This window comes from Triticum dicoccoides, chromosome 5A (genome assembly GCF_002162155.2).
Source record: "Triticum dicoccoides isolate Atlit2015 ecotype Zavitan chromosome 5A, WEW_v2.0, whole genome shotgun sequence".
Taxonomy (NCBI): domain Eukaryota; kingdom Viridiplantae; phylum Streptophyta; class Magnoliopsida; order Poales; family Poaceae; genus Triticum; species Triticum dicoccoides.
The window spans coordinates 15,909,278-15,922,851 of NC_041388.1; the positions used below are offsets into that span (position 1 = coordinate 15,909,278).

Here is a 13,574-nt window from a genome sequence, read left to right on the forward strand (position 1 = left end):
CAAATCAACCAAAACCCTAATGTCACCTAGATACTCCAATGTCACCTCAAGTCTCCGTGGGTATGATTATATGATATGCATCACATAATCTCAGATTCATCTGTTCAACCAACACAAAGAACTTTAAAGAATGCCCCAAAGTTTCTACCGGAGAGTCAAGACGAAAATGTGTGCCAACCCCTATGCATAAGTTCACGAGGTCACCGAACTCGCAAGTTGATCACCAAAACATACATTAAGTGTTCTCAAATCCTTAAAGACTCAATCCGATAAGATAACTTCAAAAGGAAAACTCAATTCATCACAAGGAGATAGAGGGGGAGAAACATCATAAGATCCAACTATAATAGCAAAGCTCGCGATACATCAAGATCGTGCCGAATCAAGAACACGAGAGAGAGAGAGAGAGAGAGAGAGAGAGATCAAACACATAGCTACGGGTACATACCCTCAGCTCCGAGGGTGAACTACTCTCTCCTCGTCATGGAGAGCGCCGGGATGATGAAGATGGCCACCGGAGAGGGATTCCCCCCCTCCGGCAGGGTGCCGGAACGGGTCTAGATTTGTTTTCGGTGGCTACAGGGGGTTGTGGCAGCGGAACTCCCGATCTAGGTTTCTTTCTAGAAGTTTGGGTATATATAAGAGGTGTTGGAGTCGGGAACAAGTCAGGGAGATCCCCGAGGCGGCCATGAGGTAGGGGGGCGCGCCCCACCCTCGTGGTGGCCTCGGGACTCTTCTAGCCCATCTCCGGTACTCCGTGGGCTTCTTCTGGTCCAAAAATGATCTCCGTGAAATTTCAGGTCAATTGAACTCCGTTTGGTTTTTCTTTTCTGCGATACTCAAAAACAAGGAAAAAACAGAAAATGGCACTGGGCTCTAGGTTAATAAGTTAGTCCCAAAAATCATATAAAATAGCATATAAAACATCCAAGGTTGATAATATAATAGCATGGACAATAAAAAATTATAGATACGTTGGAGACGTATCATGGTGAGATCGGGATGTATGCAGCACATCCGAACTTACGCAGATGAGAAATGCTAGGAGGATTTCCACGTACCAATTGCAGAGCGGAAGTACTGTGATATGCAGTAGGTCTCAATTTTATCAAGTCAGTAGCGTGTAGAACCGCATGACCCCAACAAGAGGTTGGCAAGTTGCAATTCATTAACAAAGGTCTTGCAATGAGTTTGATCCTTTTAATCAATGATTCAGCCAAACCATTTTGTGTATGGACATATGGAACAGAATGCTGAACTTCAATCCCCAGGGCCATGCAATAATCATTGAAAGCACGTGAGGAGAATTCTGCAGCATTGTCCATGTGAATTGACTTAATTCGACTTTCTGGATAATGGGCTTGTAACTTAATGACTTGCGTCATTATCTTGGCAAATGCATGGTTTCGCGTGGATAGAAGACACACGTGTGACCATCGTGTAGATGCATCAATTAGAACCATGAAGTACCGGAAAGGTCCATATAATGGTTGGATGGAACCACAAATGTCTCCTTGAATACGTTCAAGAAATTAAAGTGGTTCAACTTGTATTTTGAGGTGAGAGGGCCTCAAAATTAGCTTTCCCGTGGCACAAGATGTGCACACAAACTCTAAAGATTGAGGAAATTTTGACTCAAGTAAATTATGACCAATGGAGTTGCTAGTAATTTTTCTCATCATCCCGATCCCGGGATGGCCTAGGCGATCATGCCAGGTTTGAAATGCGTCAACATTCTGAAAAATTACTTTGTACGTAACATATTCTATGGGGTTGATGTACATATAGTACAAACCAGACGATAGAGAAGGAATTTTTTCATGTACCTACTTGCCATATCCGTGATCTTTGGTGAAGAGTAGATACTCCTCTTTGTTGTCTTCATGGGTTTCAATGTGAAAGCCATTTTTACGGATATCTCGATAACTGATCAGGGTACGTGATGAGTCGGGATACAACAAAGCATCCTCAATTGTCACTTGTGTACCGCCTAGGAGGGTAAATATGGCACGTCTAGTGCCAACGATTACTGTATCGCGTCCAGCGATAGTTAGAATATCTCCATTCATCTTTTTCAGAGTTTGAAAATATTCCATCTCCCTCAGTATGGAGTTTGTGGTTGCACTATCCACAAGGCATAATTCCTCTTCCATCGGATTGTCACCGTAGAGAACTATATATAAGACAAAGAACTTCCACTAAGAAAATCTCATGTAAATACATAGAATACAATCTGTACGAACTGTAGACCAAAGTCAATACACTCTCTCCGTCCCATCCGCTTCCCGATCTACGACGAGCGACGACAGCAGCGCCGCCTCTAGTGGCAGATCTGGCGGCTCTAACGACCGGGAGAGCCTGCTCAACGATGTGGAGCCGGACGTCTTGGAGGACATCACCCTCCGCATCGTGCCGCGGTGGTCGCGTCTAGACTAGGGTGGCAGCGGAAGATCTGGTTCCGTGCCGTCCTCTGTCGCCCGACAACGCAGTGTCGACAACGTCGTCCGACCCTCCCATCCTTCGCACAACTTCGCCTGCTCCGTGCCCGTCCAGGTACGCCACCTACCACGCCCCTCTTTGTTTCCTTAACCTGCTCCGGATGGCGTACCTGGGCACCGTTGGGTCCTCGTGCCCGTGCGGGCGCTGGCGCGGACTAGTACTCTTGAATCCAAGGCACGAGCGGCACGTCGTGAGCGCCAGCAGGTGAGGGAGCAGACGAAGGCAGGGGAGGCACTGGCCACACATCACTGGGTCCATAGGACCATCTCCTCGTGGTGATCCTTCAATGCTCCCTCACGATGATGGAGACCGACACGCGCCGGCTCCTGTGCAAGAACGCCGAAGCACTCCGGCTCGCCATCGAGCAGTCGGAGCGCGAGGCTACGGCTGAGGCGGCTGCCATGGAGAAGGTGTCCTGGATGGCCAAGGCACATGAGCGCGTGGTCTAGAGAGTGACTGACATCATCTCCTCCTCCCCTGACGACTCCTACCTCACCCGCCCCTTCGACGGACCCAACTTCAATGACGACGCCCCTCTGCCTACGTTGCGGATGCCTATATGGAGGGGTACAACAACACCAATGACTGCAAGGGGAAGGGTCCGGTGAGGAAATGGTGATTTCCTCTACCCTTCTCCGCCTCAGTTTTATCCATGTTTTTTAGTTTTTAGTATGAATTTGCACTGTTCGGCGATGAATTTTGATCATTTTGTGTCGGATGAGTATGTCCGCTAAGCTAGCATGTGAAATTATTTCCGCTAAGAGTGTTCATCATGTTCTTCTACATACTAGCTATTTTACGTGTTGCATGAATTTGGGGGTTCGAATATGAGGGAGATGGTTGTGGAAGCAACCAAATGAGGGGTGGCCGGTTAGTGCCCATAGACGCATCCAAATACGTCCGCGAACGTTTGAGGGGCCGGATTACATATATCCGCATGTAGATTCTCTTATTGCACGTCTAAATGACACAATGAAATATAAAGACTGTAAAAAACATAAAAAGGGAAAAAAGGAAAAAAGAAAAAACCTGCACAAATCTCCACCAGAAACAATGACATATATATAGGACTTAGACGTGCAATACTTAGCGCACATCTAGATATGTTTTAGCAAAACCAATTTTATAAATAAATCTGAGGCATGTACTTCCATTTCTAGACATTGAGTATTGGCTAAAGTGAAATTTTTTGTTTGATGTCGACTTCTGTTGTTGCTACAGAGCCAGACCTATGCTATATGACTACCCGCAGAAACGTTTGCCCTCCTGCTGCCAAACTGTTAAAGGACGTCTAGGACGACAAAATTGATAGATGCTAGCTCGCCATTATTGAGTGAAAAATGTGTTTCCCGCGGCCAAAAATGTGTTTCCTGCTGCAAAAAATGTGTTTCGCTTGCTTTCCACACTTCCCCTGTGTCCTTCATAGCCGTACCTAGCTACGAGTCCAGCCATAGAACTTTTGGCCCATGTCTTCTACATTATTTTCAAAGGACGTACAAGGGAAAGAAATCACTAGATGTTAGGTCGCCATCACCGCGTGAAGAATGCGTTTCCTGCGGCCAAGAGCAATTATCGGCCACACAATTTGTTGGTTTTTCTCGTTCTCAATATACTGCCAATTTTGTAGTTTAATTTTTTGCTCAATGCATAGCTAATTTACAATCATGTTAAATAGTATCACTGTCACACCTGCTTTAGTGGTGACCACGACATACATCACTGTTGGCTGCAGCGCTTCTGCGTACTAATTAAGCTTGGAGCCGGTGTTAAGAGAGTTGAGTGAATTCTTCTGAGATCAAGTCAACAAGGGCTGGAACCTTAGACCAGATAAAATCTTATCAAGTGCTTAAACAATATTGTATACAAGTGATTGGACAATTAATATACTAAAAAAATTAACACACGGTCACCTTAATTACTTTCGTTGTGATCAACTAATTTACAAATGTGTCCAACTCCAAGTTTAACCCAACTTTAAATACAAGTCTACCTGTAATAAAACTTGTACGCATATTTTCCGTTAAAATTCCAACAAACTCCACGTTAACGAATATGCCATCTTAAAGCTATCATGCTTGAACCTTTGCGTACTTGAGACTTAGTTACTTTACCATGAACCCCACAGGACCTTTCTTGACTTCAAATGACTCCACCTGTAATTGTAATGCTCTCATGAAAATTAAGTTCTTTCCCATTCAACATCATCCAACTCTGATATAAAATCACTATCGCCACTCTAGCCTCTTCCTTAATCTACATTGTTTTTAGAAAAGGTGCTACATGACAGTAAACAGCTCATGTAAGGTGCTACATATATTAGTTACTTGAACTCACCATCCTAGCCCGTGTTGAGTGTCTGTGTGGTACTTGAAGAATTTTTTCGTCATAGTTCTATTCATACAGCATGCAAACGTCATACATGGAAATAGATTTCTTAGAATTTTCAAACCACACATATGTCCATATAAGGCTAGTCATAGCTGGCAGTAACTTTCATAATGAGTAGTAACATATTTGTAGTATCGTGCAAACCTTTATTTATTAAGATGTAGATTCATATTGCCTTGGGGTTCGTTATGTTAAGGTAGCGTATTATATTACCACAAGCATCTCTCTACTCATTAAGTACTTGCCACATAAGAGCATCTCCAGCCGTTCGGCCCCCAGGACGCCGAAAAAATGCCGTTTGGGGCCGAACCAGCGTGTGCTTTCGGCGTGGGGGCGATTGCGTTCCCAGACGTCGCCCCCAGGTCGCCCCCAAAATCGCGCAAACTCGGCGATCTGATACGAAACTGGCACAAACTCGGCGATTTTTTTATTGAAATTTGTACAAAAATAGAGAAAACAGACAAACTACGCCTAGCCTTGCTACGCCGCTGCTGCCGCCCCGCCTTCTACATGTCGATGAGCCTGTAAAACCGGGTGTAGTCGTCGCCGTCGTTGTCATCATCGCCACCCTACGCCCTGCTGGAGCCGCCGCCGGCCCTACTGCACCCCTGCCCGGGGTCGCCGACGCGCGGGGGGTTGGACGGCCCGGCCTCGTCCTCATCGTCGCCGCCGAGGATAACAACGCCGCCCTGCTCATGTCCGCGGCGCCGGGCCTTGATCTCCGCGTATGCCCAGCGCTGGCGGAGCACCTGCTCGCGGACGTAGTCCGCCTTTGCCCACTTAAGGGCAGTCTCGTCGTCGGCGGCCATCTCCGCGTGCTTCGGCTTCACGGGGAGCAGCCCCCGCTCGGGCTTTGGCCGGACAAGGCGGAGGGAACGCGGGGAGGGGCGGCCGCCCTCGTTGATGACGAGGGCTCCGCTGCGGGTGCAGTGCCCAAATGGCGTCTCCTACGGCTCCGGCTTGACAGGGCGGAGCGCCGGCGATGAGGAGGTCCCTGCCTCCATTCGCCGCGGCGTCCAGGAGCTGCCACGACGGTGAGAGAACGGCGGGCGCGGCGGGTACTCAAGACGCGGCGTGTTACCGGTCTCGATGTGGTCGAGGACGGCCTCGAGGGTGCGGCCGGGCACGCCCCACCACTCGCGCCGCCTGTCGGTGTTGAGGCGGCCGCGGGGGATGATGCCATTGGTGGAGGCGATCTGGTCCTCGTGGCGGTGCTCGAAGTACATTGTCCACAACATGTGGCTGTCAGCATACTTCGGCTCATTTCGCTGCGCCTCCGTCAGTGACGAGCGGATGCGCGCAATCTCGGCCTGCCGGTCAGCCCTGGTGGGCACCGGTGGTACCAAGATGCCGCCGGCGCTTAACTTCCACAAGCCTGACACCCGCATGTCTGGGGGCGCCAGATAGTCGACCTCGTAGAGGAGGCACGCCTCGTCCTCGTGGAGATGGCGTCGGCCGAAGCCGTTCGCCGCCGTGGAGTCGCCGGGGTACCGCTCAGCCATGCTCGTCGACGGAGGGAAGAGGGGGGAGAGGTGGCTTCCGGGGAAGACGAGGCGAGATAAGGAGAGTTGTGGCGACTGTGGCATTCATCGGCGGGGAGGTGAGCGAACGGGACACGCGTTGCGATGCCTGCATGCCGGGTGACGCGTGGTGGGAGCTGGCAGGACGCGCGTCGCGGAGTCTTAACTGCGCCGCCCGTGAGGCATCAATGGAGGCTAACCGGCATGGCAGCACGGCAGCCTTGACATTGATTCTAGCGGGAACCAAGGCGATGAGGACGACGAAGGGATGTGTCGCTGACTCGGTGGGCCCACTCGCATTCGTGCCAAAAACGCCTTCCCCGACATCGCCCATCATGTCGGGTTCGGTTTGGGTCTGCTGGCGCCAGTTTCGACCCAAACCGGCGAAAAACAGGCTCCTGGGATGCGACTGGGCCATTTTTCGGGTGCCGGTGGCAAAAAATGACCTGGAGGGCCTGTTGGGGGTGCGGCTGAAGATGCTCTAAGCAAATTTACCTTCGGATGTGCTCATGTAGTGCATATGATGCGTTCTGGGCTGTGGGCCAACAGTTGATTATCCAATAGAAGTCTTCTTGAGATATACTAAATTGGTGTGGATGGAAAAGACGCAGATTAAATCGCAAAAGAAATAAAAAAGCTATGTGCCTTGTAAAAAGGAAATTAGGGAGTACCTCACCAGCCAGTTCTCTTTAGTTCGCACGCACGTGTGTGTACACAATTTAATCTCAACCACACGGTTCATTATATTAGAGATCCAACGGACATGAAATTTTGGAACATGGTTCCACGCGCATCCATTATGACTAGTAAAATAAGAAAAATGCTATAAAAACCAAAAAAAATGTGTTTTCATGTGTATAAAGTAATTTGAAGGTTTGATTTTGTTTCTTCGTTAAGAATATCATGATTACATGCCATTTCTTGGTGAAACTTCACAAGTTCACATGTGAATTGACATTCGATCAAGTTTTGTAACCTTAAATTTTATAATTGTTTGATTTTTTTGCTATTTTTTTTATCTTATTGGGTCGTGAAATCATGTTTACCATTGTGTTTTCGAGATCCAACCATCTAAATTTTTTAGATGATGTGACTTTACATGGTGTCTCTCTGAGTGCCTCAAGTTACTAATATAAGAATCTTTTTGGGTGGCCCTGTCGAAAGGGAACAACGTAGTATGAAAGAGACACATGTCTTAGAATTTTCAAACCTGTACATAATTTCTCGAATAAAAAAACTTTAATTAATGGGCACATTTGTGCCACAATACTGAAAGTGACAGTTACAATATCACGTGAATTTTGCATTCAGTGTTCCTATGTGTCTCCAGTATTATACACGTGTACCATTTAGGGGCCTCTCCTGTTCTAATTCTTATATAAAGCCAACCAGTTCACAAGGCATGCACCACCAACCTTAACATTATCAGATAGAAGTAATCAGCTGAGCTCGAACGTTCTCCGGCAATGGCAGCCTCCGTGGAGAGTCACCGTCGCCCACACCCACCTGCGATGAACGACAACCAGGGCAGCCACCGGTTTCACCACCCCACCGTATGGGGGGACTTCTTCCTTGGTTTCAGGCCATTCTCTCCGGCGCAGGTGAACTAAATTTAATCAGCACACTCCAGTGTCGTACCTTCTTGTTGGAGCTAGGTTGGATGAACTAGTAGTACTTCCGTTGCACAACTCTTTATAGATGTCGTTTTACACTTTGTAGAAGTCTACTTAAGGTTTAGCGGATAATATAACGCACATCATGAAGTATGTTGTTCATGCAAAATGAGTACTTTGTCGAAGCATAACCTCGGACACAAAGTGAGTACTAATGTTACATGCTCTTGCAGTGTCTTTCCATGAAAAACAAGGCTGAAGTAATGAAAGAAGAGCTGAGGGCAAGAATAGTAGATTCGGGTCCTGTTGATCTGCCTCGGAAGCTTGAGCTTGTCGATACTTTACAGCGGCTTGGTTTGGACTACCACTATGGGAAGGAGATCAATGATTTGTTGTGTGGGATTCATGATGCCGGCGATGAAGCCCGCGATCTTCACACGACGGCCCTTCGATTTTATTTGCTCAGGAAACAGGGATTGAATGTTTCACCAGGTATAACAAACATAATTAGAATCTCAAAGACATGGGTCGGTGAGATTTTCAAAAAACATTTTTCCTAATAGAATACGTACTATACATGACAATGCCGCAGATGTATTCCTAAAGTTCATAGATGACGAAGGAAAGATTACCTGCAATGAAACAAGAAGCCTCTTGTGCATGTACAACGCTGCCCATGTTCGAACACATGGTGAAGAAACACTCAGCAGCGCAATGGCTTACACAAAAGGCCATCTCCAGTGTGCCGTGGAGCAACAAACAATTCCACCATCAATATTGCTCGATCAGGTGCGGCGCACACTGGAAACGCCTCTTTTCAGGAGGCCTCGAAGAGTTGAAGCGCGGCACTTCATCTCAGTTTATGAGAGAATGACTACAAGGAATGATGCCATTTTGGAGCTTGCAAAGCTGGATTTCAGTATTCTGCAAGCTCTCTATTGTGAGGAGCTGAGGACTCTTACTCTGTAAGTGACTTTCTATGATGAAATCTGCTAGTATATAGGCAAAATTTCATCTTTTATCCGTCCGTGCAATTTATATTATTCCCTTCATTTTTATATACAAGGCCACAAACTCATATTACAGGTATTAAGGTAGAAATTAATGCCTACTTAAGTTAATATTGCAAGCTAGTCTTTTCTCCTTGCTTGACATGTTAATTAATGTGCATTTTGCTCTTCAACGCACAACAAGACAACTCTCACTCCTTGTTGGTTGAGACTAGTCACAGTGAGGAGTAACTTAAAGTAGTAACATGCACATGTTACTAGTGTATGTTACTAAGAAAACGTTTCCCTCCGGACGACCGGCAAAAGATTGCGCCGGTCTCCTGCTACCAACGCACTCGCGTGTTCACGGACGAGATGAGCCCAGTCGGATCTTATCCTTCTCCTTCTCCACCCATTTTTTTCCAACGTCCAGCTGCATCTCTCCCCCATCCATCATTGCAGCCCGCGTCTCGTCGACGAGACCACCATCCATTCCCGTATCGAGCCCCTGTCGCTGCAGCCCACATCTCGCTGGCGAGACCGCCATCCATTCCCGTATCGAGCTCCTGTCGCTGCAGCCCACATCTCGTCAGCGAGGTGGTCGTCCACCCCCGCGACCAGCGATTTCCCCGTGAGACCCTTGTCACTGCACCCCATGCTTGCGCAGCCAAACGTTTTCCCCAGCGCATCGTCTCCAGCTCCGGCTATTTTTCTAGCACCCACGGCGAGTTGGATAATTTTCAAGACGGATGCTGGAATCAGCTTCTTGTTTTGCTGCAACCGACAAATAAAAAGCTGGAACCAACATTTAGTTTTGGTGCATCGCCTAGAGTGTTTTCTACGGCGACGACGGCGGTCGCTTCATTTGTTGCATCCAACAAGACAAAAGTTTCTACCGGTGAGCTTTTTTGCTACCACGGCGACCGACGAAAGTAGTGACCAAGAAGCTGTTTTCACGCAAAGCTAGAGCTGGAACCAGCTTTTGTTTTTGCTACAACCGGCAAATCAAAAGCTGGAACCAACCACAATTTTTGCTGCATCCTCGGAGTGTTTACTGCACTGACGGCAGAGCGCATGATTTTGTTGCAACCGGCAATCAGAAAAGCTACAATCGGCGATCGATTTTGCTACAATGGCGATGGGGTGGCGACAACTACGAGCTATTTTTTGCTGGAACCAACAAATTTTTTTGCTACCACCAACGGACATTTTTGTTGCTACCAGCAACCCGATGTAGGTTCCTTCTGGCGAGCTCGTCGCTTTGGGTGCTACGCCCCGCGACCGACATTGCCGAAGCCGCGACCATCACCAGGCGAGGGAGGTGCAACCAATGGGGTGAAAGCTTGCTGCATGCATGGATTCGGCGAGAAACCCAGGAGACGACGGCGGCGAGGACGGCGACCGGGGCGAGTGCGGCGACCAGTGGCGAGGGCGGCGGCAGAGACGGCGAATGCGGCGACCGGCGGCAAGCGAGGCGACGGGTGAGCGCGCGGGGTGGTTCTTCGAGGCCGGTCGTGTGCTCGTCCATGGAGAGATGCGATGTCGATCTGTTATTTTTTCTCGAAGAGAAGTCGTCGTGCTGGGGAAGAAACGAGTGGAGGAAAGATCGTGCGGCTACCAATTGTTAAATCGCGCGGTCCTGGTGCGATCGGCCCAACTTTGGGCCGGTGCGCCGGCGCCTATGAGCGGCCATGTTACTACCTCCACAATGGGTAGTAACATATGTGTTGTGTTATGCATAACTTCATTTATTAGGTTGTAGCATCTTTTCTTGATATGTGTGATGTTACAGTAACTAGCTATGTTACCACATGCATCTCTTTTTTCATTAATTACATGTCACATTATCTATTTTGCCTAGATAAATGTGATGTTATCACCTATGTTATTCTCATTGTGGGTAGTCTGATTAATGTGGTGCATGCACACCAACCCTCTCACTCCCACATGCATGTAAGGGGTATTAATGTCCTCGGTTGCTACTACGAGGCAAGCCTTATCAATTTTACCTCGATTGATGTTAGTGGCCTTGTATAGTTGCAAATTGTAAATTCGACAGTGGCCTTGTATACAAAAATGAAGGGAGTACACCACTAAAATCTGATGGCAGACACAACCCTATGCCCCTTAACTCTTGAATTGGTTTCCATATTCTCGTCGTACCATTACAATCTGAGTTCATGGTTTATTTGCAGGTGGTGGAAAGAACTGCAACTCCAAGACCATTTGAGCTTCGCACGAGACAGGATGGTGGAGATGCACTTTTGGATGTTAGGAGTTTTGTTTGAGCCACAATATTCATACGGACGAATCGTACTCACAAAATTCTTTACATTTATATCGATATTCGATGACATTTACGACAGGTACAGCACCTTAGAAGAAAGCAGGCTCCTCACCGTGGCAATGGAAAGGTCTCTATATATCTATGTGAGCTAGGATGGTTTAACAACCAATTAATGTGTTGCTTGGTACTAATTCTAGAAGAACTTTCTATTCTTTATAGGTGGGATGAGCAAGCCGCTGAACACCTCCCAGGTTACATGAAGTTCTTCTACAGCAAAGTACTCGCTACCATGAAGGTCATCGCAAAAGATTTGGATAGTCAAGGAAACAAGCATGCAGACTATGTAAAAAAGCTAGTAAGTTGATGTCTCACGAACATGATTAATTCAAGAAAATAAACCGAGAAATACACGCATAAGATCATTATGTATGGACAGAATTAGCACTATGGTGCGAAGCCTCTGAATCGCATGCAGGAATTGGTGCAGAGCCACTTGAGGCTTGCACGCGTAGATAAAAGTGATGAAATCATCAAGACTCTTCGTAAATTTGAAATTTAAAATACTTTAACTCATAAACAGTGTACTCAATATATGGCTCATCTTAACAGTTGGCTTTGTTGCACGAGACTTAAAAAACTGAGATCCTGATATTTGTCGTCTTAAAAGTTAACACCTATGCTTATGAAGCTTCTGTTTCGTTTATGTTCGCTCGTTAAAAAATCTGCTATGTGAAAGAAACATGTGTATGTATGTAGACAATCAACTTCTCAGTGAAAAATAAATATGTCATTGTACTTATGCAGCTAATCGATGCTACGAAATGCTACTACAATGAGGCAAAATGGCGTGAGGAAAGTGACACACCTGTTACCGTTGAGGAGCACCTGCGATTCTCAGTGCCTAGCTGTTGTTGCATGCATGTTGCATGCCTTGCCTTCGTTGTCATAGGAGCGAGCGGAGATGCCATCGAGTGGGGCATGACCTATCCTAAAATTATGCGAGCCTCTTGTGTCATTGGCCGTGTCATCAACGATGTGGCTTCGCATGAGGTTACACACTTACAACTGTAAATACACGCCATATTTTATTTATTTGCAGTTTTTGGTTCATGGATAAGTTTGGGATCCTTCTAGTTTTGTAGCTTGTCGCTTTTATTTGGCAGTGAATATAATCCAAAAGAACAATAAATCCTAGTTGTGTGCATCATGATATCTATGCCAATTAAGTAAATTGATGTAATCCCTCCATTATGAAATAGTATCAAAGACTCTAAACATGAATATGTATATACTGTCATAAACTACAAACTTACTGAACTTTGAAATGTTTTACATGGTAAATCTAGTGATATTATTGTAGTTGAAAAATCTCAAATAATTTGGTATATAACGACATTCTCCTCAGAGAAGTTTGGCAAAAAAAATTCTAGAACACCATCTATTTTTGAACAGGTATAATAATTAATTAATCATAGAAACCACTTGCCATAAAATATAGGTTAACTAATACTCCCTCCGGAAAGAAATATAAGAGTGATCTAAACGCTCTTATATTTCTTTACAGAGTGAGTAGAGAAGTTATTTAACCCAAGAAGGATACCCTGGTCTCTGCATCAATTGATGCACTGATGCACGTAGCCATATTAATAGATGAGTATGATCACCTTTTTAATATGACCCTCTTTTTTCTCTCATAAATCAGCGAGAACAAGAACAGTGCTCTGGAGAGAGGCCTGTGATGTCAACGGTGGAAGCGTGCATGGAGGAGAACAAGTACACTGCAAAGGAAGATGCATATAGAAAGCTCAGCGAGCTCATAGAGGAGTCATGGATGGACATCATTGAGGAGCTCCTCAAGCCAGCCGCCGCGCGACCAACAACGCCGCTCCTAGAGGCGGTGGTGAATTCAACACGGATGTTGGACTTCTTGTACAAGGATCAAGACGCGTACACCGATCCACGGGCTCTCAAAGTGGTAGTAGATTCTATATATGTAAATTCTATATAGAGAAAAGTATTCAAATTTGTATATGCAAATAATCATACTATGAGAAACTATGTAACTCACCACTCATGTATCATGCAAAAGTTGTGTATACCCGTGAGAAAACTATGAGAAAAAATCGTACTATGCGCAAGCATAATGATAATCAAGTCTTTCGATCAACTGGTTTAGCAAGTAGTATCTAGACTAAACATGTATCACACCAGACACTACTTTGCATCTGGATCTGCAGAAGCTGGTTCCTGACAGCTACAAGCATATAGGAGCTTCTCT

General features: G+C 46.3%; 1 protein-coding gene across 2 annotated transcripts; it reads left to right on the plus strand.

Annotated features, from left to right (window-relative positions):
• The first annotated feature begins 7,837 nt into the window (after nt 1–7,837).
• Nucleotides 7,838–13,366, plus strand: LOC119298823 ((E)-beta-caryophyllene synthase-like). Of its 2 annotated transcripts, XM_037576124.1 has the most exons (8): nt 7,838–8,008; nt 8,254–8,512; nt 8,613–8,985; nt 11,205–11,279; nt 11,376–11,423; nt 11,516–11,651; nt 12,101–12,346; nt 12,999–13,366. In XM_037576124.1, the coding sequence occupies exons 1-8, from the start codon at nt 7,874–7,876 to the stop codon at nt 13,302–13,304; spliced, it is 1,578 nt and encodes a 525-aa protein (XP_037432021.1). In that variant the 5' UTR covers nt 7,838–7,873; the 3' UTR covers nt 13,305–13,366. The 2 variants fall into 2 exon arrangements, with proteins under 2 accessions (XP_037432021.1, XP_037432020.1); XM_037576123.1 differs by having other exon boundaries at nt 11,205–11,423.
• The last annotated feature ends 208 nt before the right edge of the window (nt 13,367–13,574 follow it).